The sequence below is a fragment of the Centruroides vittatus genome, unplaced genomic scaffold (assembly GCF_030686945.1).
Source record: "Centruroides vittatus isolate TY-2023 unplaced genomic scaffold, ASM3068694v2 contig_955, whole genome shotgun sequence".
NCBI lineage: Eukaryota > Metazoa > Arthropoda > Arachnida > Scorpiones > Buthidae > Centruroides > Centruroides vittatus.
In genome coordinates this window covers 1110367-1136920 of record NW_027122634.1, presented here as the reverse complement: position 1 = coordinate 1136920, position 26554 = coordinate 1110367, and the positions used below count along the sequence as shown (strand labels likewise).

The 26554-nt window shown below is 29.4% G+C and overlaps 1 protein-coding gene across 8 annotated transcripts in view; it reads left to right on the top strand.

Annotated features, from left to right (window-relative positions):
* LOC136985213 (uncharacterized) overlaps positions 1 to 26554 on the top strand; it is a 62805-nt gene that overhangs the window by 26063 nt on the left and 10188 nt on the right. For 3 of the 8 annotated variants that reach the window (XR_010882306.1, XR_010882304.1, XR_010882303.1), the window contains exons 2-3: positions 2598 to 2821; positions 4088 to 4662. Coding sequence is in view for 3 of the 8 variants with exons in the window: in XM_067282445.1 (XP_067138546.1) it covers positions 4390 to 4490 (101 nt within the window). In the remaining 5 variants the exon portion in view is untranslated. Of the gene's footprint in view, positions 1 to 1129; positions 1821 to 2597; positions 2822 to 4087; positions 4663 to 26554 lie in introns of those variants that run through there. The other 5 variants (XR_010882305.1, XM_067282445.1, XM_067282446.1 and 2 more) reach the window with 3 other exon arrangements.

The window sequence follows — 26554 nt, the reverse complement described above, 5'->3', positions numbered from 1 at the left end:
CAATACATTCTGTTTATTCGTGAATAGACGATTTTTGAAAATCCCTTTTGATCATAAGAAAATGTACTCGAATAAGCTCGTGTCTTTTCCCCACGGGCTGATTTTATTTTATTTATTTTTTATTGATTGAACAAGATGTGAATGAAAAACGAATTTACCCTTAAGACAAAAATAAATTCCTGTTTACGATTTTCTTTGACGAAAATCTAACTATATATTTAGTAAATCAAAACAAATAAGTAAAAAATAGCGCCGGCAAATTGCATTCTTGTACAAAACATTTAATTGAACTTCTCTTCTGCTTCGGGAATTGAATCTTTAAATTAAGAGAAAATATTACAAAAATGAACATTTATTTATATAAAAAATTTTAAAAATCCAACAAAAAATATAATTGGAATGCAATATTTTTTTTTTCATTTTACTTAGTAACTCTCTATTTTGCTCTTTTATTTTTAGTTTTATGAATTGTGATTGGGAGGAAAATTTTAATGAGTCTCTTTTGATGAGGAAGATGAATTCCTATAAGCTAAATAATATATATATAATCCACCATTTTGTTAATATAAGAAAGCATTATTCGATTTTTTAATATTCTCGTTCGACATAAATTTACACTAAACCTAATGAAATAAACGATGGGGTATTGTAGAATCATTAGTGTTCCTTTCCTGCTCATTTTGGCCAAACTACATCAAATTCCGCCCAAAGCATAGTTGTTATGTTTGGCTGCTCACGGCTTAAGCACTTTCTGCAGATTACGTCGTATTTCGCTTAATGACTTCCTTACATGATGCCTTGTATTACAAAACTGATTAATGAATCTTCTCCACTTTGATGATTCATAACTTCTTCATGATCTTTTCTCATTACGTGTTTTGATTTATTTTTAATTAATACCAAGTTGAACTGGGATATGCCTTAATTGATCTCGAAAAGTGGGAAAAATACTCCACAAAACTCCTCCTTTATTATCGTCATTAACTATTCTTTAAAATTTATGGAAAATGAAAAATTTCACTTGAATATTTTCTACATTGTCTGAATTCAAAAATATAAATATATAATATACATATTTTTTCTTGAAATTCGGAGTTATCCATAATGTCTTTTCTTTTCTTTTTGAAGATTTTTTTCTACAGTAAATAAATGCTTCTTTTATTAAAATGAATTATATCTCTTGGTCATTTTCTGCAGTCAGAATAAAAATAGGCTGTCTGAAAGATTCAAAACTAAAACTATTGTATATCCTCATAACATTCGCAGCAAGATGTAGATATACATTATGCTGTAATAAATCATTAAAGTGCAATGGAAATCAGGTTTTCTTCTTAGCTGTCGCTAAATGACTAGGTTGAGGGTTGATGATTAATATTTTCCCCCTTTTTTTTATCCTCTGGAATTGACAAATGATTAATGGCTGTTTTTAAAGTCAAAGCGTTTGTCCCACTCAATTATATTATTTCAACTCTTGTTCTTGTTAATTCGCAATTCTTTCATAAGGAACATATTTACGCCTAAAAACTAAATCGAATGCAAGCTTATTGTCATTGTGTAACAAGTTTCTTTTCGTTATCATAGACAATAACCTAACCAATGCGAGGAGTGGGAACTGGTTCTGCACTGGGATACGCTATGCTAAATGTTAAAAGACTGAGTCGAGCTTTACACAAAGTAGTAAATACGTAAGAAGGATTGGCTTAAAATAGAAATACGAAAAAGTTTTACTGGATGCGGCCTAAGAGAATATTCTTTTATTGAAATTCGAATTATGAGGAGATTTAGTGCTAGAGATGTAAGAAAAATATTTCTTAATGAAGGTGAGTCAATGAAATAGTTTCTCGTTAAATAGAGGATTTATTGCTAGAATATGATCCATGAATAATGTTTCTTGCTGGAATAGATCTAATGCAGATAAAGTATCTTTAGGTTTATGAAGGGTATTTATATTGATAGTGGTAGGATATATGATAAGAGTTCCTTGATGAGTATAGCCTATAGGATTTATCGAATTTTGTTACATGAAGGAGTTTATTTTGAGTTAATGAAAGGATTCTAAAACTTAAAATGTATTCAATATATAGATTTGTGGATAAGGAGTAAGTCTTAGAAAGAAATCTTCCATTGAAAATTAGGTTAATGAAAGGATTTTTGTTAACATACTTTATGAAATTTTTCTAGTAATATTATTTTTCTGGAATTGGCTCCATAAAAATATTTTTATGATAACGGAGGTTTTCACACAAAAAATCTCGTTGGATAAAAATAGAGTCTAGACGCGTGTTATCTCATGAAATTTAAATGTGAATAAAGACTAAAATAGATCTCTAACTAGAAATAAATGTTACAATAACTAGATGGAAATGGGGTTATGTGAAACTAATTGGATGGGAATAAGGACTAGGCAAAGCGGATAATTAGCTGTAAATAGGACTTAGGCAAAACTTCACCTGCTTTAAATGCAAATTATGAGAAAAACCTAAAAATAAATCTAAAATTGAGTTTATTCCATTAAACTTTTTTTTTTTCAAAAAATAGATTTAATTGTGATTGATTTGATATCCCAATAAAACATTACTTTTTATACCTTGACCTAGGTGCAAGGACAAAAAGAACTCTGAGCCGATGCTTACTCCAGACGAAGCTGGTGTTATCTAGCGGGAGATCGCATTTTCCCATCCTCCAAACTCTGTCTTAAATAACAATGTGTAAAGAAGATTGCAGCTATGTCATAAGGACGTGCCCGTTGTACGAACATACAACTGTTCATCCTCGCAATTTCGAGTCTACGAACAAAAGAAGTTAAAGGTTAAGTGCAGAGGTAGGTTTTTCTTTCTTAAACGATCTCTATAATTGAGAAAATTGGTGGAAGATCTATTAAGAATGAAGTTTATTTTCTCCTTAGATTGAAAAGTAACTTGGAAAATCTTTGATTTTTCTCTATAAAAAGAAAGGAAAAAAACCAGAGAATTTCTGTAACATAACTGTAGATAGCAATGTTGCTTTTGAGATAACAGAACTGATTGATTGATAGGTTTTTTCAAACCGGGACAAATAAACCAGAGTGGCTATTTTAGATGATCGGTGAATTTTTTTAATCCGAAAATGACAAAATATCTGCTAAAAAAGACTTTTTCCTACATTCAATTCCTATCCTTCGCGAGTTAGAATTAAATCTTTTTTAAGAAGCCAGAATTGGATTTCTTTCTTTGAGAATGGAAATCTAGGCTATCATCTTCATTCTCAAAGAAAGAAATCCCATTTAAGTCTTTTACTATGCATTTTCCTATCGATTATTCGTCTATCTTACACAATTCTTAAAAGTCACTTAAATCTTATTGTTACAAATGTAAAGCCATTTCCTTAAATAACCATCCGATGCCAGTCAAAGATTACGTCAGAAATTAATATCATTTAAAACTAAAGCTTATTAAACAATATTTATTTGGCTTTATTTAAGATGTCTTCGTAAACCGGGATTTAATTATAAGGCATTGTCAAAGGAGATAAGCTCAACTTTGCGTTAAACGAGAGTTGGATGATAATTCTCCCCATTATTGTATATTATAGCGCTATCTTCACTTATTATACGTTTCAGAATAATAAACTGATGAAACTAACTTTTAAGACTTTTCCCTACGTCCTGCAGTGAATATAATGTATGCTAAATTATCACAATATTGAATTACTTATCTAAAATTTTATCATACGCCACAATGCTCATGCTCATCTACCAAAATTCCATTATAAGACGACAATCTTCATTTGCCAAAATTTTATTATGCACTTCAAACTTACCAACTATTCATCCTCTTATAATAGTCTATACTTTTAAAATTCTTATATTTTATTATTATTTACTAAAACTATCTCGAATCAAAAAATTTTGGCTAAAATATATTTAATGATCCATACTTTACTCTTTCATAAATCGACATGAAAAATATATTTATTTATTTTATTAAAAAATATTTAAAGGTGTAATCATATCATCTTTCATGTTGAATAGTGATTAAATTCCTTTTTACGTATTTTTTTCTATAAAAAAGTTGGTTTTTATATAGATGATAACACTTTATTTTTTCAGAATATATATCAATAAAGAAGTTCATCCAATTCAATCATAGTTTATTGGAATATAACTATGATTTAATTGACAAGCCACCCTGTATATCCATCACTCGAAAAAGTAAACATAGGGTCTTGCTTAGACGTCATGGGACAGAGTGCAGTGGGAACAGAAGATCTTCTCCATAATTGAAGTTGGGAAATCCATCAGAATTCGACACCTTCTGCAATCTCAGGGGGGTGACAGAGCATTAATTACCGTACGGAAGTCCTGTGCCATCTACTTCCTTACCTCTCACGAGACAATATGGCGTCCAACCAATGAATAAATCACTGGCATCGTGCGAGTATATAGGTGATCGTTCAACTGTCATCTCCTATCGGTTAGAGATTTTGAACAGTAATCTCCCCGAACAGAAATGGTAAGTACCATAGACTTTTATTCTTGGTCGTGTAATGCCGGATAACCAAAGACGTTCATTGTAGCAACCCAAAAGAAGGATTTGTAGAAGCTTTACTATTGAAAGTTGTCCCTTTATCGAAAATATATCAACAATACCAAGTCATAGATCAGAGTAAAAGCTGAGTATAAAGGTGCTCTAAAGATATTCTCTAGTTGCGAATATTTAAATTTCAAATTTTGTTTTGTCATTTTTACGATCTTCTCGATAATTTGTAGAATTTCGAATTCGCGCTACATCCGAGCAATATTTATCTGAAAAAAGACGGATAAAGAATTTAACGATAAACTTACTAAATTTAGCATTTGTAGCAAACGTGGCTTTTATTATTAAAGAGAAACACGTCTGGCTAGGTTACAATTAATGTTGCGGTTTTCGTTCAGCAGATCGTTATGTTCTTTACGTGATAAAGTAAGTGAAATGGTCGTAACAGCAACATTATCTTACATTCTGTGTCTTATGGCTTTTCTACAACATCGAAATGCTATCATTCTCCTAACCGATGTAGAAAAGTAGTGGCTAGAAAACTTTCAACCGAATGATGGATACAAAGTAGTATAATATAAAAGTATTTTAGGCATATTACTGCGAGTCTCCGAATTCCATCGGATTTTACTAGCTTTCTTATTGCTCCTACTCAGCTATGGGCCTAATAAACTTGTGCACTTTAGGTTTCTTTCGCTCCGTTTGTCACGGAACGAGAAAGAGATAGACTGTTGCTTTCAAATTAAACTTTGCATCCATTTATCAGATGCTCGACATCAAAGAAAACTGAAGATAAAGCCATTAAATGGAGTAAAGATTATACTTCGACGATTTGTCAATGTGCGACTTTCTAAATGGAAATAGAAAATCTTAGATTTTCTCCCAAAGTAACTGGACGAAATCCAATTTTTTCAGTTTCGACTTTGTGGATTGGGAAAGTTAAAACGATTGATTTGCTCCCAAGACTTGTGATTGCAAGCGTCGAGACTGACACACAGATTACAAGTAATCCCGTTACCCGTAGACTTGTTGACTACGTGCCTGACTGATCTTCTTCTCTTTGTTTCTCAATAACACTTCTGTACCAAAGTTGATTTCTTTCGAGTCAATCAATATTAAATTAAATTAAAATATCGACAAACTCTGCCAATGCAGCACATATTTGTTCTGCACATTACTTCTCTGGCCATTTTTTTTTATCGACTGTTAAAAGATTTCTATTTGCTTTAGGCTCCTTTTAATTCCGTCCACTTCCGATAATTTTAATGATGGTGCAATTTGTGTTCGAGTAAATAGCTCTCTGAGCTGCAATAAAAATTAACAAAGTGGATTTAAAATTTGATTTTTGCGAAAATTATTTATCGGGGACGTTTGATATTTTCTCCTCCTAATTATCGTTAATGAATATCTTTATCCAAAATTTCCTTGTTAAATTAATATACTATCGACTTCCTCTTTAATATCCTTAAATATTTTTGAAATGTAACTATTTCTGAAATTTCCCTTATTTTCTCTATTTAATATTCTCGCATTCTTTCTGCTAACATTCCAATATTCCCGAATACTTTTGAAAATACCTCCATTCTGAAATTCTCCATATTTTTCCAACAATTTCCCTATTTAATATTTTCACATTTCGCTTTCATATGTTCCAATATTTCCGGACGGATCTGTGAAGTATTTTCCCTTTCGAAATGTCCCTTATTTTTCCATATCCAATATTTTTCTTTCTCTTTATCAACGTCTGAATGCATTAAAGTATATAATTTATTTATTGCGCTACTATCTATCACACGTCTATTTTTATCGTTAATGATATTTCCAAGATATAAATTTTCTTTTCTGTTTAATAACGCTCCTGTCTTATACTTTTATATCCATTTTTACACTACTGATGCATTTAAACTATTCGAAAATATCACCGTAACTAAAAGTTGTTCCACTAAATTAAATTATTTCAGATTACTATAATCTTATTAACTCATAATAGTTTTAAAAAATCTTAAAAATATCTCTTAACATTCTTAAAATTTCCTTCATTTCTCTAACAATTACCCCGCTTTAATATTCTCACATTCTTCTTATTTACAGTTCTAACATTTTTAGATATATTCAAAGTAGATTCTTGCTTAAATTCTCTTCCTTTCTCTAACAATTTCAATGTATTACTGAATATTTCATTTCCTAATATTCTTAAAAATTTCTTCGTGTAATAATATATATATATATAAAACTCATAAACCCAAAGGAAGATTTCTGCATATTATAAATAACTAAAATAAGACGATAAATACAAGAATAAAAAGAAGAATGTATTAGAAAAATAGGAAAAAAATAATTCATACTTAATTTAAAACGGAAAGTTATTAAAAGAACAAGAGAAAAATAATAAATCAAAGTTACGTATATATATATATATATATATATATATATATATAGAAATATAGAAATGTCATTTATTATAAATTAATTATCAGAAGGTAAATAATATATGTCGCCATATTTATAATTTATCGATGTCGATCATCTGATTAACATATTTTCCCTATTTACAACGGAAGCATTTCTAAAAAAACATTCAGAGAAATCGAGAACTTAACTAGAAATCCTTATTTCTTCGAATGCTTCGTGTATGCTACAAGTTGTACTTTGTTTTTCCTGTCTGAAACAACATTCTTTAAGCAGCCCTGCTTTGGCAAAATGCCCAACTTGGGCTTCCACTTTAAATTCACACAACACGTGTTCTTGGTATTTCTTTTTATACTTTACATTTTATAGCAAACTACAGCATATCGCCCAGAAAAAAAAATAATAATAAAGATAATTTATTAATAATTTTAAAAAAACATTATAAATGTATATATTAATATTTATCAATTCGAAAACAAATGAAAAAACTAATTAAAATAATTAATTAAATTAAGTTGTTTTTTTCCCTTAAAAATATAAGATAATTTGATAATTATACATCCTATGTACTAAATTTACTTTAAAATCTTATTATATTATAAGAATTATTTATTTATATTTATATATTTATTTATTTATAATAAAAACTGAATTAAATTATGTGTATATATATAATATATTTAAAAATTAATTAAAAATATTAATTAATAATTTATAAGATTAGATCTGATCTTAGAATTAATTATAATTTTAGTTAACCAGTTTAATAAAATTAATAAAAGTAATTGAGTAAAAAATTTACATAAATATATTTTAATAAAACTTGACAGTTATGAATGTAGAAAATTTAATTATTAAATATTATATTTATTTATAAGAAAAATGATCTTTTAACATTTTTCAGTATAATTTTTGTCATTATAATTTAAATATTTAATTTACAGTATTTAGATTTAGTTAAAAATGAAATATTTTAAAATTCTAATTAAGAAATAAAATATTTAATTTCATTTTTAATTTATTAAATTTTTATATATGCTTGGAAACTTGAATTAGATTGAGTGATGTATCATATTACTTTATATAAACGTAAAATCGAATTATTTACTTTATAATATAAAATTAAATGAAATTATATATAAATATAATTTTAAAATTAGAGAATGGAATGTTTTCTTTTTCTTTTATATTAATGGAATCCAATTTAATTTATTTTTATACATTATTCACTCTATCAACCATGAGAACAAGAATTAATTTGATTATCAAGTTTTCTGGGAAAATTCCAATTACAAACTGTGTCCTTGATCTAAAAGTTTAAAGATATACAACCAATTATTTTGTTTAAGCAAAATAAACTTTAAAATTATATAAAAATTTTTAAATTACATTTTTGTACTTTCATTTTCTTTATTTTTCCACTCTTTTTCCTATGATACATACGTTGATTGACGCTATTTTTCTATGTCTCATTTTAAATAACTACTTATACGCAATTTTCTTTGCCGTAATAAAAGAAAATTAAGAAAAAAAATATATATATATACTAAAGTTATTTTTATTTTATTAACAATAAAGCAAAATATTCCTATGAGATATTAAAAAATCAATATTTTAGGTAAATATTTTGTATTTTTATCTAGGCTATCGTTATCGTTATATGAAAGTCGTAATGTTCAATATTTTCAAAGGGGAAAAAAATTCCTTTTTAATGACTATTATTGTATTTTTATTTTAAAAAAAAGTCAAAAATGATGTAAATTTTAGTCATAAAAAAGTCAATTTTATGTTAATTAATTTATACAATTCTGCATTGTAATTATTTAAAGTACTTTTTATTTCTCTTCAGAAACTTTTGAAAATATATTTTAAAAATTTATGTTTGTTCATTAAATTTCTTTCTTTTTTAATTTTTAATTACATAAATATTCAGGGACCAAAACATCTGCAGTACTTAACGTTATGACTTTAAGTGTATTTACACAAAACTGATATCAAGTGCCATTATAAGAGATTTATAATTAAATAATAATCCAATTTCTTACTTTGTAAGAGTTATTTTATCATAAAAATGATCGATTTTACGAATAAATATAATTGTATTTTTTGTATTAAATATTATATAAAATATATTTTAAAATGTATATATTTATATACGTGAGTAATCTCTTTTATTTCTTGATCCTAAATCTTATTCTTCTATACAGTAGCAGATATTTCTTTTACTCCTTTATGTTCGTCATGTTTTTATATCTATGTCCTTTCATATTTATTATGGTATAGCTACTTTACCATTCTTTTCTTAAATCGATCTCAAAATGATTTCCCTTCTCTTCTTTTCTTCCTTTCATGAAGACTTTTACTCTTCATTTCTTTGCTTTTCTATTTCAATGGTTCTATTTTCCTCAAGAATTGGTTTTACTTCTTCAGTATTTCCATAAATATCTATAAGCAATACTACACATTTTCTTTTGAATGCATTCTTCGCTGTTTATACTACATTTTTTCCCTCGCATCTTGTTGTTTTCTTAATTGAAAAAATGCTTATTTCTACGCTGTTTTTCATACTCACTTGTTAACTTTAATGCTTTTTTCATACGCTCGCTTATTTTGACGTTTAAGATTTAATTATTTATCTTAATATTCTTGCTTATTTTTGTAATTTTATCTTGAAATAATATCTTTTATATCAATGTTCATTTCAACATCCAATTCTTTTTTAAATTTGTTTATTTTCAAATCTGCTTCTGATCTCTTCCATTTAATACTTTTACTGTTAGCCAGAAAAAATGTATGCATTTTAATATTTATCTTATTTATTATTATTATTATTATTCTGGTTTGGTTTTGATAACATTTTTTAAAAGAAATACAATAAATTTAAATTCATAGATTTAGTTGCGAAGCGGAGATGATAGAATATTTAAAGCCGTAAATTTGATACATGTATATAAAATTTGTTTTTTTACATATAAATAGAAATGTGTAGTTTTTGTTATAATTTTTTCTTAGCTTTTAAAGTCATTGATTAAAGTTTCTTGTACATAATTTGGTTGAAATTACCATTAGAGAGGTCCAATTAGTAGTGTTAAAATGTCGTCAGCTGATATCAATCGAAAGATAAAGAAAAAAGACAAAATGGGTTTTTAGAGCATTATTTCGCATTATTTCATGTGCGAATGACAGTTACCGCCCAAGTTAAGGCATGAATTATCAACTGATGACAAGAACAGATTCAGACCAACTGCTGACAATGTTGTTTTAGAATATTCTTTTTTTATTATTATTATTTTTCTAAAGATATTTCTCTGACGTAGCTAGATTTGTTTCGCTGAGTGAACAACATTAAGAAGGGAAATTACTTTAAAAAATAATAATTTAATTTCAAAATCCGGGCAGTAAAATTTTAATTGGAAATTGTAAAAAGTTGAAGAGTTGTCTGGAATGTTATGAAACCTATCATTCATTTTGCGAACGATTCTTGTTTTAATGAGTGTTCGCTATAAAGTTAATTTCCGTTTCGAGAAATGCTGTAAAAAATAAAATTAATATGTAGATGTCTGAAATTGTATTCTCAACCAAGAAGACTTTATATAATTCTTTTTTTTACTTCATGTTTAATCGATATATTTGAAAGAAGGCGACAGTGAATTATTCCTTTATTACTGCACCAAGTTACATTAAGGAAAAAGAATATATGCTAAACAACTTCGATTGTTTTTTCTCCTTCGATAGTCGACTTAACTGTTTGTCTGTTCTGTTCAGAACACTAAGTTTCTTCATTAAGGATTACTGCGACAAACAACAGTAATCTCTTTGTGTGATCTCCATGTCCTCCCCTTGTCAACGTCGTGTAAGCCCTGCGTGTGGTTCTCCACTGGATACGCTGTCTAAATAATGAAAGCAAGTGTGAAAGTTTCTAATTTAATGTACTTTCGTTTACTAGGAAGTTTTTCTTTTTATATTTCTAGCTTTAGTGGTCGAACGGCAAAATAACTTGCTTTGAGATGTCGGAGAAAGTGATAGAACCACGTTTTATCGCATTCCTATCAAACATTGCTATATAACAATAGAAAACAGCTTTTACTCTCTAGTGTCGTTCTCTATTAAAGCTAGTAATTTTGTCCGTTATATCTATAAAAACCACCTGGATGACTTCCATTGTGTTTAATGTATTGGGAACACTTCCAGGCTTTGTCTTGATCTGCTCTGTTGGGTATTTAGAACAGTTTGATCTTAACAGGAAAGGAAAATCTATTTCTACAAATAAATTTGTTCGTTTATATCATTCTATGAAGCGTATATGGAAATTAACTATGGATAGTTAATGGATAATCAGTTTTAAAGTGAGATCTACATTAAAGTTTAAACAACGGCTGGGAAAATGATTATTTTCGACTTATCGCATTTCCATTGTTGTCTTTATAATGTTATCTTTTAACTTATTACATGCAAATATCGATTAACTGTAATATAAAAATTCTAAAGTATAAAACACACGTTGATACTCTGCCAATCTTTATAAATTGATCTTTATCTCATCATCTAATTCCAGCTGCCACTGACTGCAGAAAAGTGTATTAAGGGGGCAAGAAAAGAGAGAAAAAATTATCAGCTGTGTATTATTGATGGTAGACTTAATGGCTCAAATTAATTTTCTTTAAACTAATTTTGTTACGTTCATTTATTGTTAACGTCTTCAAAAATTAGATTTCGGTGATAATCACATAAGTAAGATTGAGGATTCATCTTTGACGCCTTAATCTAAATTAGTAATAGTACGTAGTCTATTGGGATATAATTAAAAATAATCATCCTTGCAGTAGTTAAAACATAACAGATCTATTAATTTAATGTTTTATTGTGAATAAAACTGTCTTTCTCCATTTTATTAAAGCTTTCATTTCGTTAAAGTTAGATCAAATATGAAATTTACCCAACAGCCGATTAATTAGCAATCTACTCATTAACTCCATGTTGTAATTCTCAGAAATGTCATCAGTACTTTTCATTGTTAGACAATAATTCGTTTAGAATAAAACAGGACAATTTTAGATACAAACCAGACACAATCAGTATAAATTCAGGTTACATTTATTCAATAAGGAACCACATTAGCTATATCTAGTGATATTTACGATATTATATCCAATACAACCGGAGGTGTAGTTACGGGGTAGAAAGACAAGTGTAATTACTGGACGATCGATCTGGATAATAAGGATAGCTCTAGATAATAACATTAATTCGGTGCCTAACAGGTTGAAGCTAGCAAGACAACTCCAACTTGGAGAGCTCGCATCATTCCAGAGCTTTTCTGATATGATGAAATAAGGTGTTACCTACTTCAATATGGTGTATCTATTGAAACGTGTAGCTCGATATTAAATTCATTGTTGCTGTAGTAAACGTCGAAATCCCTGGAGCAAAACGCTAGCAAGGAGTTGGTCTTCCACACCGATTTGTTTGGTTGTATAATATACTGGAACTGAATGGCTGCGGAAAGGAAACTGAAATTCATCTTAAAGGGTTGGTTCATCACTTATCGATTACAGCGTCAAAAAGATGAATTTTTTTTAAATTATCGCTTTCGAAATGTACTAGAATTTTCCGACGACGTGTTTTAAATTAGATTTTAACTGGAATGACAATTTTTCAGTTTAAAAAGCACTTGATACAAAGCGATAAGAGATATAAACGCACCAATCGAAATCATCAATATGCATCTCTGTGCAGAAAGCACCTATATACGAAGTATAGACCTAAATATTCCCATAGTAATAATCGATATAATCGATGTAGCACCTGCAACGCGCACAAAAGGTCAGAATCTATATTGTAGATGTACTGTACGATCCGGAATATACGTCAATCATTAGCATTCTCATCACAAACGAATGCATCAAACTTTCAACGGATAATTAATACTCATTTAATTTTTATTTTTAGAAAGTCCAGACAGGTTTCTAATAAATTAAATATGGAAATTTCTTTTTATGCCAAGAAAACGACTCAATAAAATGAATATATATATTTTTTATGTTTAATCCCATTACCAAGGTAGCCATATTGGGTAGAATATTGCATAGGAAATTTTTGAATGTGTCTGTGAGTGACCAAGTACCCTTCTCCTACTGTACTAAAAGTAGAAAACGCTATTAGTATTATTTAAATACTCCCAAAGTGCTTTTAAAAGCCCACTCTCGAATATTAAAGCTGCAGATTTTAAAAATATGGCTTCTTATCTTAACAACCTGTTCAAGTACTACAGTAGAATAAGCAAAAACTTCCCCTCCTCCTCCTCCTCCTCCTCCTCGTTAGTTATAACAAATTTTCGTCTGTGGTATGCCTGAGTTAATCGGTATTAAGTATATTTAATTGAAATGCGACACGAATTACTAACTATGAAATTTTATACATCCATATTTATGCCACCTTCTCAGATAAAGACGGCTCGAATATAATACATTAGGCCGTATAAATCTTCATGATAAATATATTCTCGGGTTTAATTATGCACCGTGCGGAATTTTAAAATGGAATTACAACATAATGTGACATATATTAAGCATTATTGATGATGTCTTGGTATTAATAAGATAATTATATTGTAGATCTAATCCCGTTTGTAATTTATGAAACTAATGTGTTGTAAAATGGGATTATCGAAAATCAATTTTTGAAAATCATAATTTAAGGCACCACCCATTGGACAAAGTTTGCCAAGCAACTCTACTTAATTTAGAAAATTAATAAAGAGAAAAATTTCTAAAGGAAAAAAATATATATAAAATAAGCTTTTGTTAATTAACAGATTAAAGATAATGTTCTTAAGTTTAAAGAATTAATTCTCTTTGGTTCCTATCGAATTTTAAATATTTGTTCGTGTTTAATATGCAAACATCGAGATAATTTTCCAGACTGGGTTAAGTTGCCTTTTACTATGTTGATCATTTGAGACGTTTTATTTAGAGGATTTTCGGCGGAGAGACACGCATAAGAATCTATAAAATTGCCAAGCTTTACACGTGTAAAATATATTTAATGTACTATTCGACTAAAGATAAGAAGAGAGACAAGCGAATTTTATTACAAACAGTAGTTTTGATAAAAGCCGAAACGCATTTGTATGCCAAAGACAAAGAAGGACACTCCTTTATGGATACGATTTGGAAAATTTCTTTTTATTTTCTTCTTATTTATGCCCGTATTTTATATTATCCTAACTAAACACGAATGATTCTTCCGTTTCATAGGATAATCAATCATATTATCTTCATCCTCGCTACATATAGTAGTAAACAAGATGCTGTAAGTCAACAGAGAGATCTTCATTTGTTATCCGCATATAATTTATCGCCAAATTAATGTTTCTATTCTATTTTCGTCAGAGATAAAAACGTTAGTGAAAAAATGCTTACAACGTATTCACTTTGGCGTGGTAAACTGAAAGATGTAATTCATCTTTTATATCTAGACTATCAACGAAGAAACATGAGAATTGGCTATTGGAAATTGTTGGCTGTCTCATTGTTTCGAGCACGCTCCGAGTAATTTGATTCCAGATGAAAGTAACATTGATTGAAGGTGTGTTACGTTTCTCTGATTGTTTCTCGGGATGAATAGTTCAGAGGACACGCTTTCTTCCCCGTAAGATTTACTGATTTGAAAATTGTTCACAGACGAAGATTTAATTCGGTTTGCTCAATGAGATCTATTCGTTTTATCTATCGAATTATCTATAAAAGAGTAAATAACTTTGTTTATAAAATATTCTATCAAAGTCCAAAGAGAAAAGAAATAAATGGATAATACTACGGAACCGAAAGTGCCATTCTAGCGTAACTATTGAATTGTAATTGCTTTATATGAAAAGAGAGCATTTCGATGCTTTTAACATGGTTGCGCTAGTTGCTCTACTGGAGCTTAACTCTATTCTTTATTAAAGCTCCAATAGACGCTTTACTAAAGCCAAATTCGCTCTGCAACATTTACTTTAGACGGTCTAATAGGCGAAGGCCCCCGAAACCTCCATAGCAAGTCGTATTGGTTTCTCTCTTCAACTCTTCTAAAATAATGTGAGATGCTCTGCTAACGCTTGCGTGACTGCTTCACCACATCTCTAGTGAATGTTCTAGTAATATAATTGTAATAGTACTAATTGTTAATTCAAAGCTTTGAAGATTCCTAGAATTGCCTTAGACATTCATTCTCTTAGAGGATTTTACTACACCTAAAAAATCTATGTATATACTACACTAAACTTTGAAAGAGAAAAGACTGTATCCAGACAGAACGCTATTATAGAGTTACATCCCAGTCTACGCTAATATAGTATTAAATCTATCGAATATTTCGTAAAAATAGAATGCATTGAAGGAGAATATTTTCATATTTTATATTTGTTATATTTAAATTTAGATTAAATACTCCTTTAAAATGGATTTTAAATGCATAATTTCATCTGTATGAAATGTTTTATTTCAAATTTACAGACTTTTATGCTAAAATTGCATTAAATATGCAAGTGGATTTTCTGTTTGAAAAGTATTATATTGATGCTGGACTGGAACTGCTGTATAGATGTTTTATCGAGCCTCATTGAATGCTTTACCGGAGTAATACTAGATGCTCTACTAGAATTCTACTAGATTCTCAATTGGAGTTCCACTAGAACTTCTACTAGGTTGAATAGATTTTCTATTATAAGTTACTAGATGCTAGAGCTGCACTCGATACGGTACGGAGATGATTGTTGCTCTGTACGAAAAGAAAAATGATCTCGATGTTAATCTCCAAAATATTTTAAAAAATTTGAAAATACAGATTTATGTTTTAACAAATTTTAATTCATATAATTTTATTTCAACAGTTAATATTCATCAGACGATTAAATGTTAAAGGTTGGAGTCATTTGTTGCCTCTTTAACTCATTTTATTAATGGATTGTGTCCATTCTTGTTTTAAATCCTATTATCTTTTATTTGGTTACCGAAATACATTAATGTTGGAAATTCATTTTCATGTAATTGTTGTTCTTTCATATAAAAATAAATAACTCTTCTTAATTAGATGCAGTCGAAGAAGTTTTTCTTTGTTAAATCAATTTATTAATGTAGAAGTTTTTTGAAGTTTTTTTTTAAATATCGTTTCCTTCTTCTTTTTATATTTATTTATATGTGGAACGTTTCTTCCATTTTGTAGCTTTCGTTCCCCCTTTTCTTAGTTTCGAAAACATTTTTCGGTAAACAAATAAATGTAATTTGTAAGAGGCGTCGGACGAGAGTGGTCATAATGCTCGACCTAATTTTGCTTTGTAACAGCATTGACACGAATGTTTCTCTTGTAATAAAGCAGAGGAATAAACGGTTTCCATCTAAGTTATTAAGTATTGAGAAGGAAATCGCAGATACACAAACATAATTGCTTCTGGCGTCAACTCTGTGACTAAAGTCTTCAAAGCCAAGACGGGCGGCACCGTCTGCTCCAATTTTTCATTACATTCCGCCCATAAACAAACAAAACTCGTATAAAGATTTTACAGCATCCTCTAACGTTATTAATTCCTATTTTTCTAATTATCTTGTTATTTTTCAGAATAAACATAATAAAAAAAATGTTTTTAACGTGTTTATTTTATAAAATTCATTATAAAACGAATCGAAACTTTGGGACTTCTTGTTTGTTTCTATTAATTGAATTAATTCTGAAGAAATTATAATTTTTATTATAAGTCGTCTGTATAGCAAAATACATGGCATGAATGGCAAAATTATTTGGTACCAGTTAATTAATTCATTTTAAATTCGCTTCTGAATTCTTAATTATACAGCAAATAACCAAATAAAAATTTTGTTTATGAATTTTCTATATAGAAATTACCGCTTTTATTACGAAATAAATAAAATTTTACCATATTTAAGTGCTATAAATATTTATTTTATATATTTCTTTAAGCAGGTTTAAATTAGTCTTTAATTCAAGAAAGACACTCAGACAATGAACAATTGTGAAGAACTTTCTTTTGATCTTAAAAAAAAGAAAGAAAAAAAATTCTTTAATTAAAGTTCCTTCCATTAATTTATTACATTTCATTGTCAAAAAATTTCAGTCAACAGTAAATGAATTAAATTGCCTATTTACACATTTATTATGTCATCTTGAATTAATTTACTTAACAAATTAAACAACTATACTTTAATAATTTTTTATATCAAGTAAGAAAAATTAAAAAAAAATGTAATTTTTCGAATGTTTTTAAATTGCATAAAAAAAAATACACGAATAAAAATAAAATGATTGAAATTTTATATAAGAAAAGAAAAAAAAAACGGGTGTAGAATTAATGTTTTAGGTATTAAATATAAGGGATTTTTGTATGGAGGAACGTATATGAAGTTTGTTTCAAGTTCTAAGAATTGAGAGCAGAAAGACAATCTTCTGGCCATCTGCCACAAGAGCAGTGATGAAACTTTTATGAAATCGGTAATTACCGATGATGAAACTGTTTTTCGGGTAAGACAAAAGAATCTTCAGTGCAACTAGATAAAGCCATTTTTACAGAAGTCAAAACAGATAAAGCTGAATATCAACATGGCGATGGAACTCAAAGGGATTAGTTCGAGTTTTTTTTAAAGAAAAATCTTTTCAGATTCTTATTTTCTTAGCTATCTATTTTTATTTCTGGATTAGAAGTTAGGAGATATATTCTGTAAACTCAATGAGAATTTACTAACGATATAATAATAAAAAATTGTCCTACGCTAGAGGAATGTGAAAAAATATAATTTAAACACATTATCGATAGTGTTTTGCGGTTAATCTTTAATAATATTTTATATGTGTACTACATTGTAACGTTATTTTTGTATTGTTATTGATGATCCGATGCTTCGCTGATGCGTGTTTAGCGCGTGTCTTTTTTCCCCCCTTGCGTGATCGTATAGGTAAAACGTGCGAACATCACTTCTGAATTAAAATATTTAGGAGTCATACAAACAAACCATCAGTTGTGAAACGTACACAAACCATCTGGAGAAACACGTGCTAAATACGTGTTTTTAGCACGTGTTCGTCCAGATGGTTTGTCTACGCTTTATTAATATCTCAAAGCAGTTGTTTATCACGAGTAACGTTAGCTATGTTATTTTTGTTTTCTTAGAACAACTGTTGAATTTTTGGTGACTAAAGGAGAAAATTGAAGAATATACTCGTAAATTTATATCTTGAATATTTTAGATATTACACACATTGATATACAGTATATAGTTTTTAGTGTGCGTTTCTCTTCTCTGTTCCATAGCTTCCTTGATGAGTATTTACTGAGTATTCTGCTGTTCAAGCGACATTTTTTGGATAAAAGTGTAGTGCATATCCTCTATTTGGGTGATAGCTTGGCTATTACTTGAGAACATTCTTTTGAATTTAAAATTTTTAGCAGTTACACAAAATTTACATAATTTATCTGAGGAGGATACGCGCTAAAAGATACGAATTTAACATGCAACCTTGGATGACTACATACATCTCATTATTATTTCGAAGGAGCGAGTGACCAGTAACATAATCTACATCAATTTTTTATTACTTTCTTGGAAAATACCACGGAAATTTATCTTCACTAAAGAACAGATACGAATGTTCAAAAACATCTCAAAAACAAATTTTAAGAATAAGCTCCGATCGTATCTCCGTCTAAAAGACTAGTTACCATATTCCATCATTCAATGTCAGAATTTCGACTGAGAAAAGAACATTCTTCGAGAAGACCTATTAACCTCATACCGAGAAAATATGAAGAGTCCATTCAAGTCAATAGAGATTGCAAATTTAAAAATCGAACATTCAAAAGCAATCTGGTTGAATTCTTTTCCTCCTTTCTATTCTTCTTCATCTTTCGATCGAAAATAGACATCCTCGACTAAAAGAAAGAAAGAAAAAAAAAATTATGAGTATTCTTCCTCTAGGTCTTTCTCCTACATTGGAATGAGAAGCACTTTCAGCAATGACAACCGTCAAGAACAAATGTCGTGAACATCTCTCATTGGAAGATAATGTGAGGATTTATCTATCTCGATTTCTAAAAGAATCAACAAAGTTTAGCCCAACCAATACAAGCTTATCACGTTTTAAAAGGGGGAAAAAGTTTGCAAACTTAATTTCTAGCATAGCCCAAAACTTTTCTAACTCCGCAATTCTTCTAGTCAACAAAAACAAAATTAAATAAATCTAATTAAATTATTAAATTTTTAACATTAATTTAAGTCTCATCAAAAGTTTATCTTTTACATATTTTAATATTAATCAAGCTATTTCATAAAAATATAATTAAAAAAAATTTTAATTCGTTAGAGCAACAACAACAACAGCAACTCCCAATTCTTCACCTCTTTAAGTCTCCTTTTTTATGTGCCTTTTTTTTAATAATTGAAAGTTATTTACGTCGCAGATATTTTATTACCTAAACTTATTCTAAGAAGAAGTGATTGATAAAACGATAGCTTTACAATTACCGTAATTACTTTTTAGAAAATTATAATATTTTCTCGACCAGTTTTTATGCCATTAACTGTCAATCTAGTCTCTCTCATTTTTTTTATTATTATTCTTTCAGCATTAACGTATAACGTAATAAAGATAGATTAATTTATAATGGCCTTGTAGTTTTTTTATATATTAAAAAAATAATTAAACTATAAAATAATGAAAAAAATAAATTTATACGCGATAGAAAAGAATATCGTCGTATGCTTCTTTACGGTTTGGAAATTTTGTTAACGTCGCCTTTTTTTCCCCCTCTTCCGTATTCCTTTTTTATTTTATTGTTTAGAGCGTAAAAATACAATTTATCTAGCTGTATTTTACAAATATCCTGATGACAGCTGGAACTCTTGCAGTTTAATAGAAACTAGTCTAGGCCTATTACAGTATAAGACCCAATCATTAGCTAACAGTTCCGAGAATCCACTTTTCAACGAATAAATGTTTATCTATCTATCTCTATATATATATATATATATATATTTTCTAGCCATTCTATTGGGATTAAAAATATAAAATTAGTCTAGTTACTTGCCATCTGGCGTTTTGGAGACAATTCCATTAAACAGCCATAGAACATTAAAAAAATACAAGCAAATGTCATTATAAGTGTTTTATTGCAAGCTGTGTATGGAGATTAAAACCAGCTGGAGATGTGTTTCAATGACCCATATACAGTTTATTTCACAATTTCTTCCAGTGCAATGAGGTCATTAGACTGCATAAGGAGTAAGAAGTTTTATTAATATTCTTTATAATCTCCTAATTGACTAGTTCGTGACTCGATTGTAACAATACTTTTAGCTTAATTCTTCTACTCTTCTATTCTGTAGGCGTCATCCATTTACTGCGCTTCTACCCCCCGCCAGAAACTATAGATACTTTGGGTGTGCTTCTATAAGTAAAACGATACGCTAGACTTTCAGGCAGAAATTTAAAAGTCACAAGACTCCATTGTCGAAGAAACTTGCGATCGGTCACGCATAACAAATACCAGAAATTGTTTTTTGTTCTGTTTCAGTAAGTTTAATTTTTAACAATCTTTGTCACATCCTCTTCTATATCTCACTCTTCCTCCTTATGTATTAGCATTGAGATACAAAACTGTTTAAAGTTTTTTACAATTCGAAAAGTTGTAAAGTATGTTTGGAAATAAAGCCATTATCGACACTAAAAAAAGGACAGGGAAAAGACCGGAAGTAAAGGTTAAGGTCTCTGATCACGTGGGAAGATTATACAGCCCTTTTTTTTACGAACAATACAAAAGAATGTATTTAGTAGCTATAAAGAATAGGACAGTCAAACTGAAAAGTTTATATAATAAATAAATTATAATAGAATCGAAATTTTTATTCTCTTTATTGCGTAGGAAATTATATGAATCTAGTACAGTAATGTGTAAAAATAAAAGAGTTATAAAGGCTGAAAGTGAAGGTTAAGGTCTTAGATCGCGTGAGGTATTTTGCATAATTATTTTTTCTTACTAATCCTACAATATAAAATGCATAATAGTTATGAATAAAGCTGTGGAGGATAATAAAGTTTATAATTATTATATAGAAATTCATAAAATGTAGAAAGTTGATAATTATTCATTAGCTTTGTATTACATAAGAATACAGTGAATTTCCTTTAATTCTTCTCTAACAATTACTGTTACAGGAAGTTTTGGTTTACACAATGACTATTTTAATGTTAGAAAGAGTATAATGATGTTAGTATCATGTGATACTGATAGTGTATATACGTAAAACACTAAGAAAGGCCGGAAGTAAAGGTTGAGCCGCGGATTATGTGACCTCCCTTACCGAATGTGTATAATAATTATGAAATATATTGTATTGCAGAATGTAGAAATTTATAAATTAGTAATATATAGAATTATTAATTACACTTCATTATTGATCAATCAGTACTGATTATTGCGAGTATTAATTAGCATGATCAATACGAGAGGAGTAAGATGATTGTAATACCCCTTAATTATATTTTACTTCACAACTTAATAATCTACACTTTGTTTACTTTACCGTAATTTACACTATCTTTACTTTATAATAATCTATATGCAAATATTGTACTAGAAGAGCTAATAATGATATATCAATATCAAATGATATCGATAGCTCAATACATCATCCGATTCTTTCCACAACATTTATTTTCGCAGCATTACAGCAACTTATAGGAATCCTTTATTGGTAAACTTCTAACTGAAGTTCGAAGTAGACGTATACATTCGCATGCTTTCTACAATTCACTCAATTTGATTAACTTATAACCGAGTTTAATATTTTCTATAAAATTTAATTTCGATGAATGTTTTATGTAGCCTTCATTGTAAATAGGTCAACATCTAGGACATGACAAATAACTTTTAGACAATTTCTAACACAATAATATATTGTAAAAAAGTTGGAAGCACTCACCACACTAAATATTATTTATTTTCTATCATGCGTCAGCACTCAATGGTTATAGAAACCATCAGGAGTACATTCAATTATAGAAATGCATTGGGTAGTAAAAGAGATTATTACGTTGTTTTGTTGTGTAGCTCCCTCATCTCGTAGAAATGCATTTTAGATACAAAAGCAAGAACACAACTGGAAAATGGAAGAATACAATAAAATCGAAATGGTCTCTTTTTTTCCTTCTACTTTTTTTGGTTCCGTTCTGTTCAGTCGAGTAGCTCGATTTCTAGTTAGGCCATTTCTTTATTTATTTATTTCTCCCTCCTTCCTCTTCACGATCCAAATTTCTCTTCTCATTTAGCAACATAAAGCTTAACTCTCCCCATAGGATCGTCTCGTATAAACTCTTAATACGCGCACTTATTGTTACTAAAGTAGCATAGCGCCATAGACACTGGAGTAAAAATTTACGAGACGATAATAGAAAAGTGACTTTAACCGAAAACAGGAAAACACGAAATGCTGTTTAGCTTTGAGCTTGACCTTTTACAATCTTATATATGGGTATAGTTATTCGCATAACGAGTTACACGATTATGCGTATTGTAAATGGTTTTATGTCACGGTTGGCATCGGTAATGGTTTATGTAATAGAAGTCTCTTTGCTTATCTTTCTTTTTTAAGAGAAAGGACACGATATCTGGAACCATGCAACTAGACAAATGACTAATCAAGCACCACCCACTGTAGCACGCTATAGCACCGTGCGGCATGTGCACGCACTTGATCAATAAGGGTGAGTCGAATACTCACACGTGTGGCGAGAACAGTGATAGGTCAATAGCGGGCTTCGCTACTCTCTTGATTAAATTCAATTGCCAGAGTCACAAAGAACAAGTATTACTTTGAGAAATGATCTCTTTAAGATGCCAATTCGAAATTTGTCCCAAAACCTCCGCCATCTAAATTATCGAGTCGAATGAAATTGTTGGCTACGACAAGTAATCATTACGGAAAGAGGACTTACGTAAATTTCATCTCTAGAGATGATTCTTCTCAACACGCGATCTTACGTACTGATGAAATTTCCCAATTTGCCTTTTAATCATTAATAATTTTTGCGAGGGGAGACGAAAATTCTGCGTTTTAACTCATCCTTATTGAAAATATCATCATTACTCTCCTTATTTTTCATTTCTTTGAATGGATTGGTCATTATTCTTCTCCTTTATTGCGGCCTTTCTCTATAAATAAATGGAAATTATTCTCCATTTTAAAATTCAGAAATGCGTAACGGATATATGTACACTTGTGTTTTGCTCTAGAAATTTCTGTATTTTCAAATCTATACAAGAAAATTAAATGATAAGCTTTTAAGAAAAATATTTATGCAAAAAAAGAACCACGTATACGCATAAGATATAGAACATAGAATAATATACGAATATATCTTGATACAAGATGCACTGAATGGGAGTGTATATACAAAACAATGTATTAAGGGTACACAAAAATATTAGATAAGGATGAAAAGAAAGAAAAATTCAAAAATATGCTGAAAAGACAAGAAAGAATATGCAGAAATGTACACAGAAAGGATAAAAGAGTGTACAAGAAACAGAAATCTGTACAGAAATCATAACAAAAGAAGGATAAAAGTTTAAAGAAAAATATGAAACTCTTTTCTTTCTATTCAATGAAAAATATGTAAAATATTTTACAAGTAAGACAAATGTGTATACATGAATATAAGAAAAAAAATGCAAAAGATAAAAGAAAAACAGAGCACACAGAAGAAGAATCATTACATTAGAAAAATTCTCATATTTTTAAGTGATAATTAACACACGAATTTTTAAACTTTATAAAAACTCTGGCATCGAAAAATATCGCAGTTTTAACAGAACTTTTATGTGGGCAATAAAAGAACTTTTAAAACTAACTCATTCGTGATTTACGATTATCTGTAATTTTTTTCTTCCTGCACATGCACAGCATGTATTGTTATCTAGTCTGAGCGGGAGAAGCTTGCTGCTTTTTTTTCGTCCCGCTCTTCTTTCTCTTTTCCTTTTCTGAAACAGAACAAAGAGTGATAGTTTCTCATTGCGACGTTACTAACAAATGTAGCATCGCAATGCTTTTCTTACTCCTCTTTTTAGCTTAGATACAATTACATGCTAATTATTATTAAACACATTATTGATGTAGCCTGTTGACAATGAAAGCTATGGTCGATTTGTTTTTCCTTCGCATCCTTTCTTCCTTTTGTTAATGACCGTTGCTAGAAATGTACCAAAACCTTTGTTCGAAAAATAAATATTGACAAAATTGTACGTGGAAAGAAAGCTTTCTCTTTCTCGTTTTCGACTTCTTTAAAAGTAAAAATAATAACGAAAAAAGAATATATATATATATATCGATCACTATAAATGAATTTGTGATAAAGTAAAAAATTATCCTGGTTTTCTCCCTCTTTCTAGACGAATAAATGAATAAATCTCAACTGTACAAGCAAGAAAAGAAAGCAAAATTATATACTTTAGCGTTGAAGATGAACAATAATAGGGCTTATTTTATTTTATACACATTTCTTTTTTATTCTGTGATACAGAAAATGATCGTTTCATAATGTAGGTTGACCCGTTGTGCCCAGCCTTCAACTAGCTGTGTGTGTGTGTGTGATGTAATTCTGCTGGTAACGATTGTACCAGAAAGTGGGTGGAGTGTAGTTGGTTGGTAACGACAAGGAAGGAAGGGCTGCACCAGTTGGATCGATTGGAGCTTACCTAGCAACCGGTGTTTGTGACAGCAGGGTGGAATTAGGGGACAAGTCGTTGAAGGGAAACAGGCTGAAACTAATAGCTAGCTATCGTGACAACCACTGCCTTATCTGGTAAAATATGTGTTTATGCAACAACCTTATATTTATCGTATGTAAATAAATTGTATCCTTTTATTCTCTGTTGATTTTTTAAAATATGGTTCTGTTTTTTTTCGATTAGTACCGTTTTTGTTAATCCAGTTTTAATCTTTTTAAGTTGGAGTCAAGTCAGTATGAATAAACACTCTCCGTCTAAACGAGTTTAATTAATATTTTCGAGATCAGAAATCAGTCAACTGCACGCAGATTGTAGAGATTAATCCAACTCGAGTGCTTAATCCGTTGTTTTCTTTCCTGTTTTTCGCTGCAAATCCATCATTTTACGAGGAGGTGAGCAAATTGTCGTCTACGATAAAAGCGCACTGGTTCATCGATGCGTTCAATAAGCGCTCTGACCTTTTACTTTATTAAATTACGTTACGATTTAATAAATACTGACATTTTTGATAGGTTTATGTAAATTATCGTATTATTAATTTACCCTTTGGCTTTTTGTTATTAAGTATTTTTATTTTACAAAAGTGAATTTTCGCAACGTTAGAAAGACAAGATCCAAACGTGCAAACAATCAAAGTTCGCACAGAAGAGAGAGGGAGAGAACAAACACTCGAAAAATCCATCTGCTCTTTTATCATTCACACGGGGATAAAAATAAGCGGAAGTGGCAGAAGTTTTATCTCCAATGTGTCACATATTTAGACCACGAAACTTGTCAAATTGCCAGTTCAAAAATTAAACTAGAAAACATATATATAAGTTATATATGAAAAGTCAAAAATATACTTTTTCTCCCTTTAATTCTATAAAGAATAACACAACAACTGCTCCAATATATTACTTTTATTGCAACTTTCAGAAAGTATTTAATGGATCTAATAGGTTTTACGTAGTTAATCACATTTTATGACCCTTTAAAAATATCACGTGTTTTTTAATTAAAAAAATAATAATAATAATAATAATCATATTTTATTATCTAACGACAGCGAATGTGGCCGAGTCGACTTCGTTAAGTACTCCTTTTAAGAATGATCACCCGCGATACTATCGACGTTACTAATTTAGTTTTTCTGTCCTTTACTCGGAATAGATCTTAGAAACATTTTTTTCTTCCTCTTTTTTTGATTTAGCTGCTCTAGATATAGTATAATGGATTAATATAATACTTCTTTTTGAATTTAGCAATAGCCATTTAAGAGATAGAAACTGTAAAATATCTCCGCCCGATTTATCAGGATAGAGGCCATCGAGAGGATTGAAAATAATCCATAGTTCGAGGTAGTTCTAGATCGTAACTTTCTGTCGACTTTAAAAAACCATTCTAAATTTCTGGCCCGAAAATACAAGATATGACGAAGATGTTCTTCTATCTCCCCTTTTTTCCCAGTGTAGTAATCTTCAGTTACACATAAAGAACAAAGATTAGAAGTTACTGGCGTGTTAAATATTAAAAAAATAATAATTCTAGAGATTGCTTCGAATAAATATAGATTAAACTTTTATCCAGTCAAAAAATTAATTTTAAATTCTTATAAAGTTGTAAATTATTATACGCCCTTCTTCGAGGTGGTAGAATCTCAATTATGTTTAAGAAATTAGATATACACGTTGGTTTCAATGATACTTAAAAATAGAAAATGTATATTTATTCGTCATGTGTTTATTTTATATATAGAATAAACACCAAGTTTTTAAATTAACGAGTCAAAAATCCGATATATAAAAGCAATTTCTTGGCTGTTTTAATGTAGAAAAATATTAAAGTGAAGGCTTTCTTCCTTTATGAACAAGTTTAA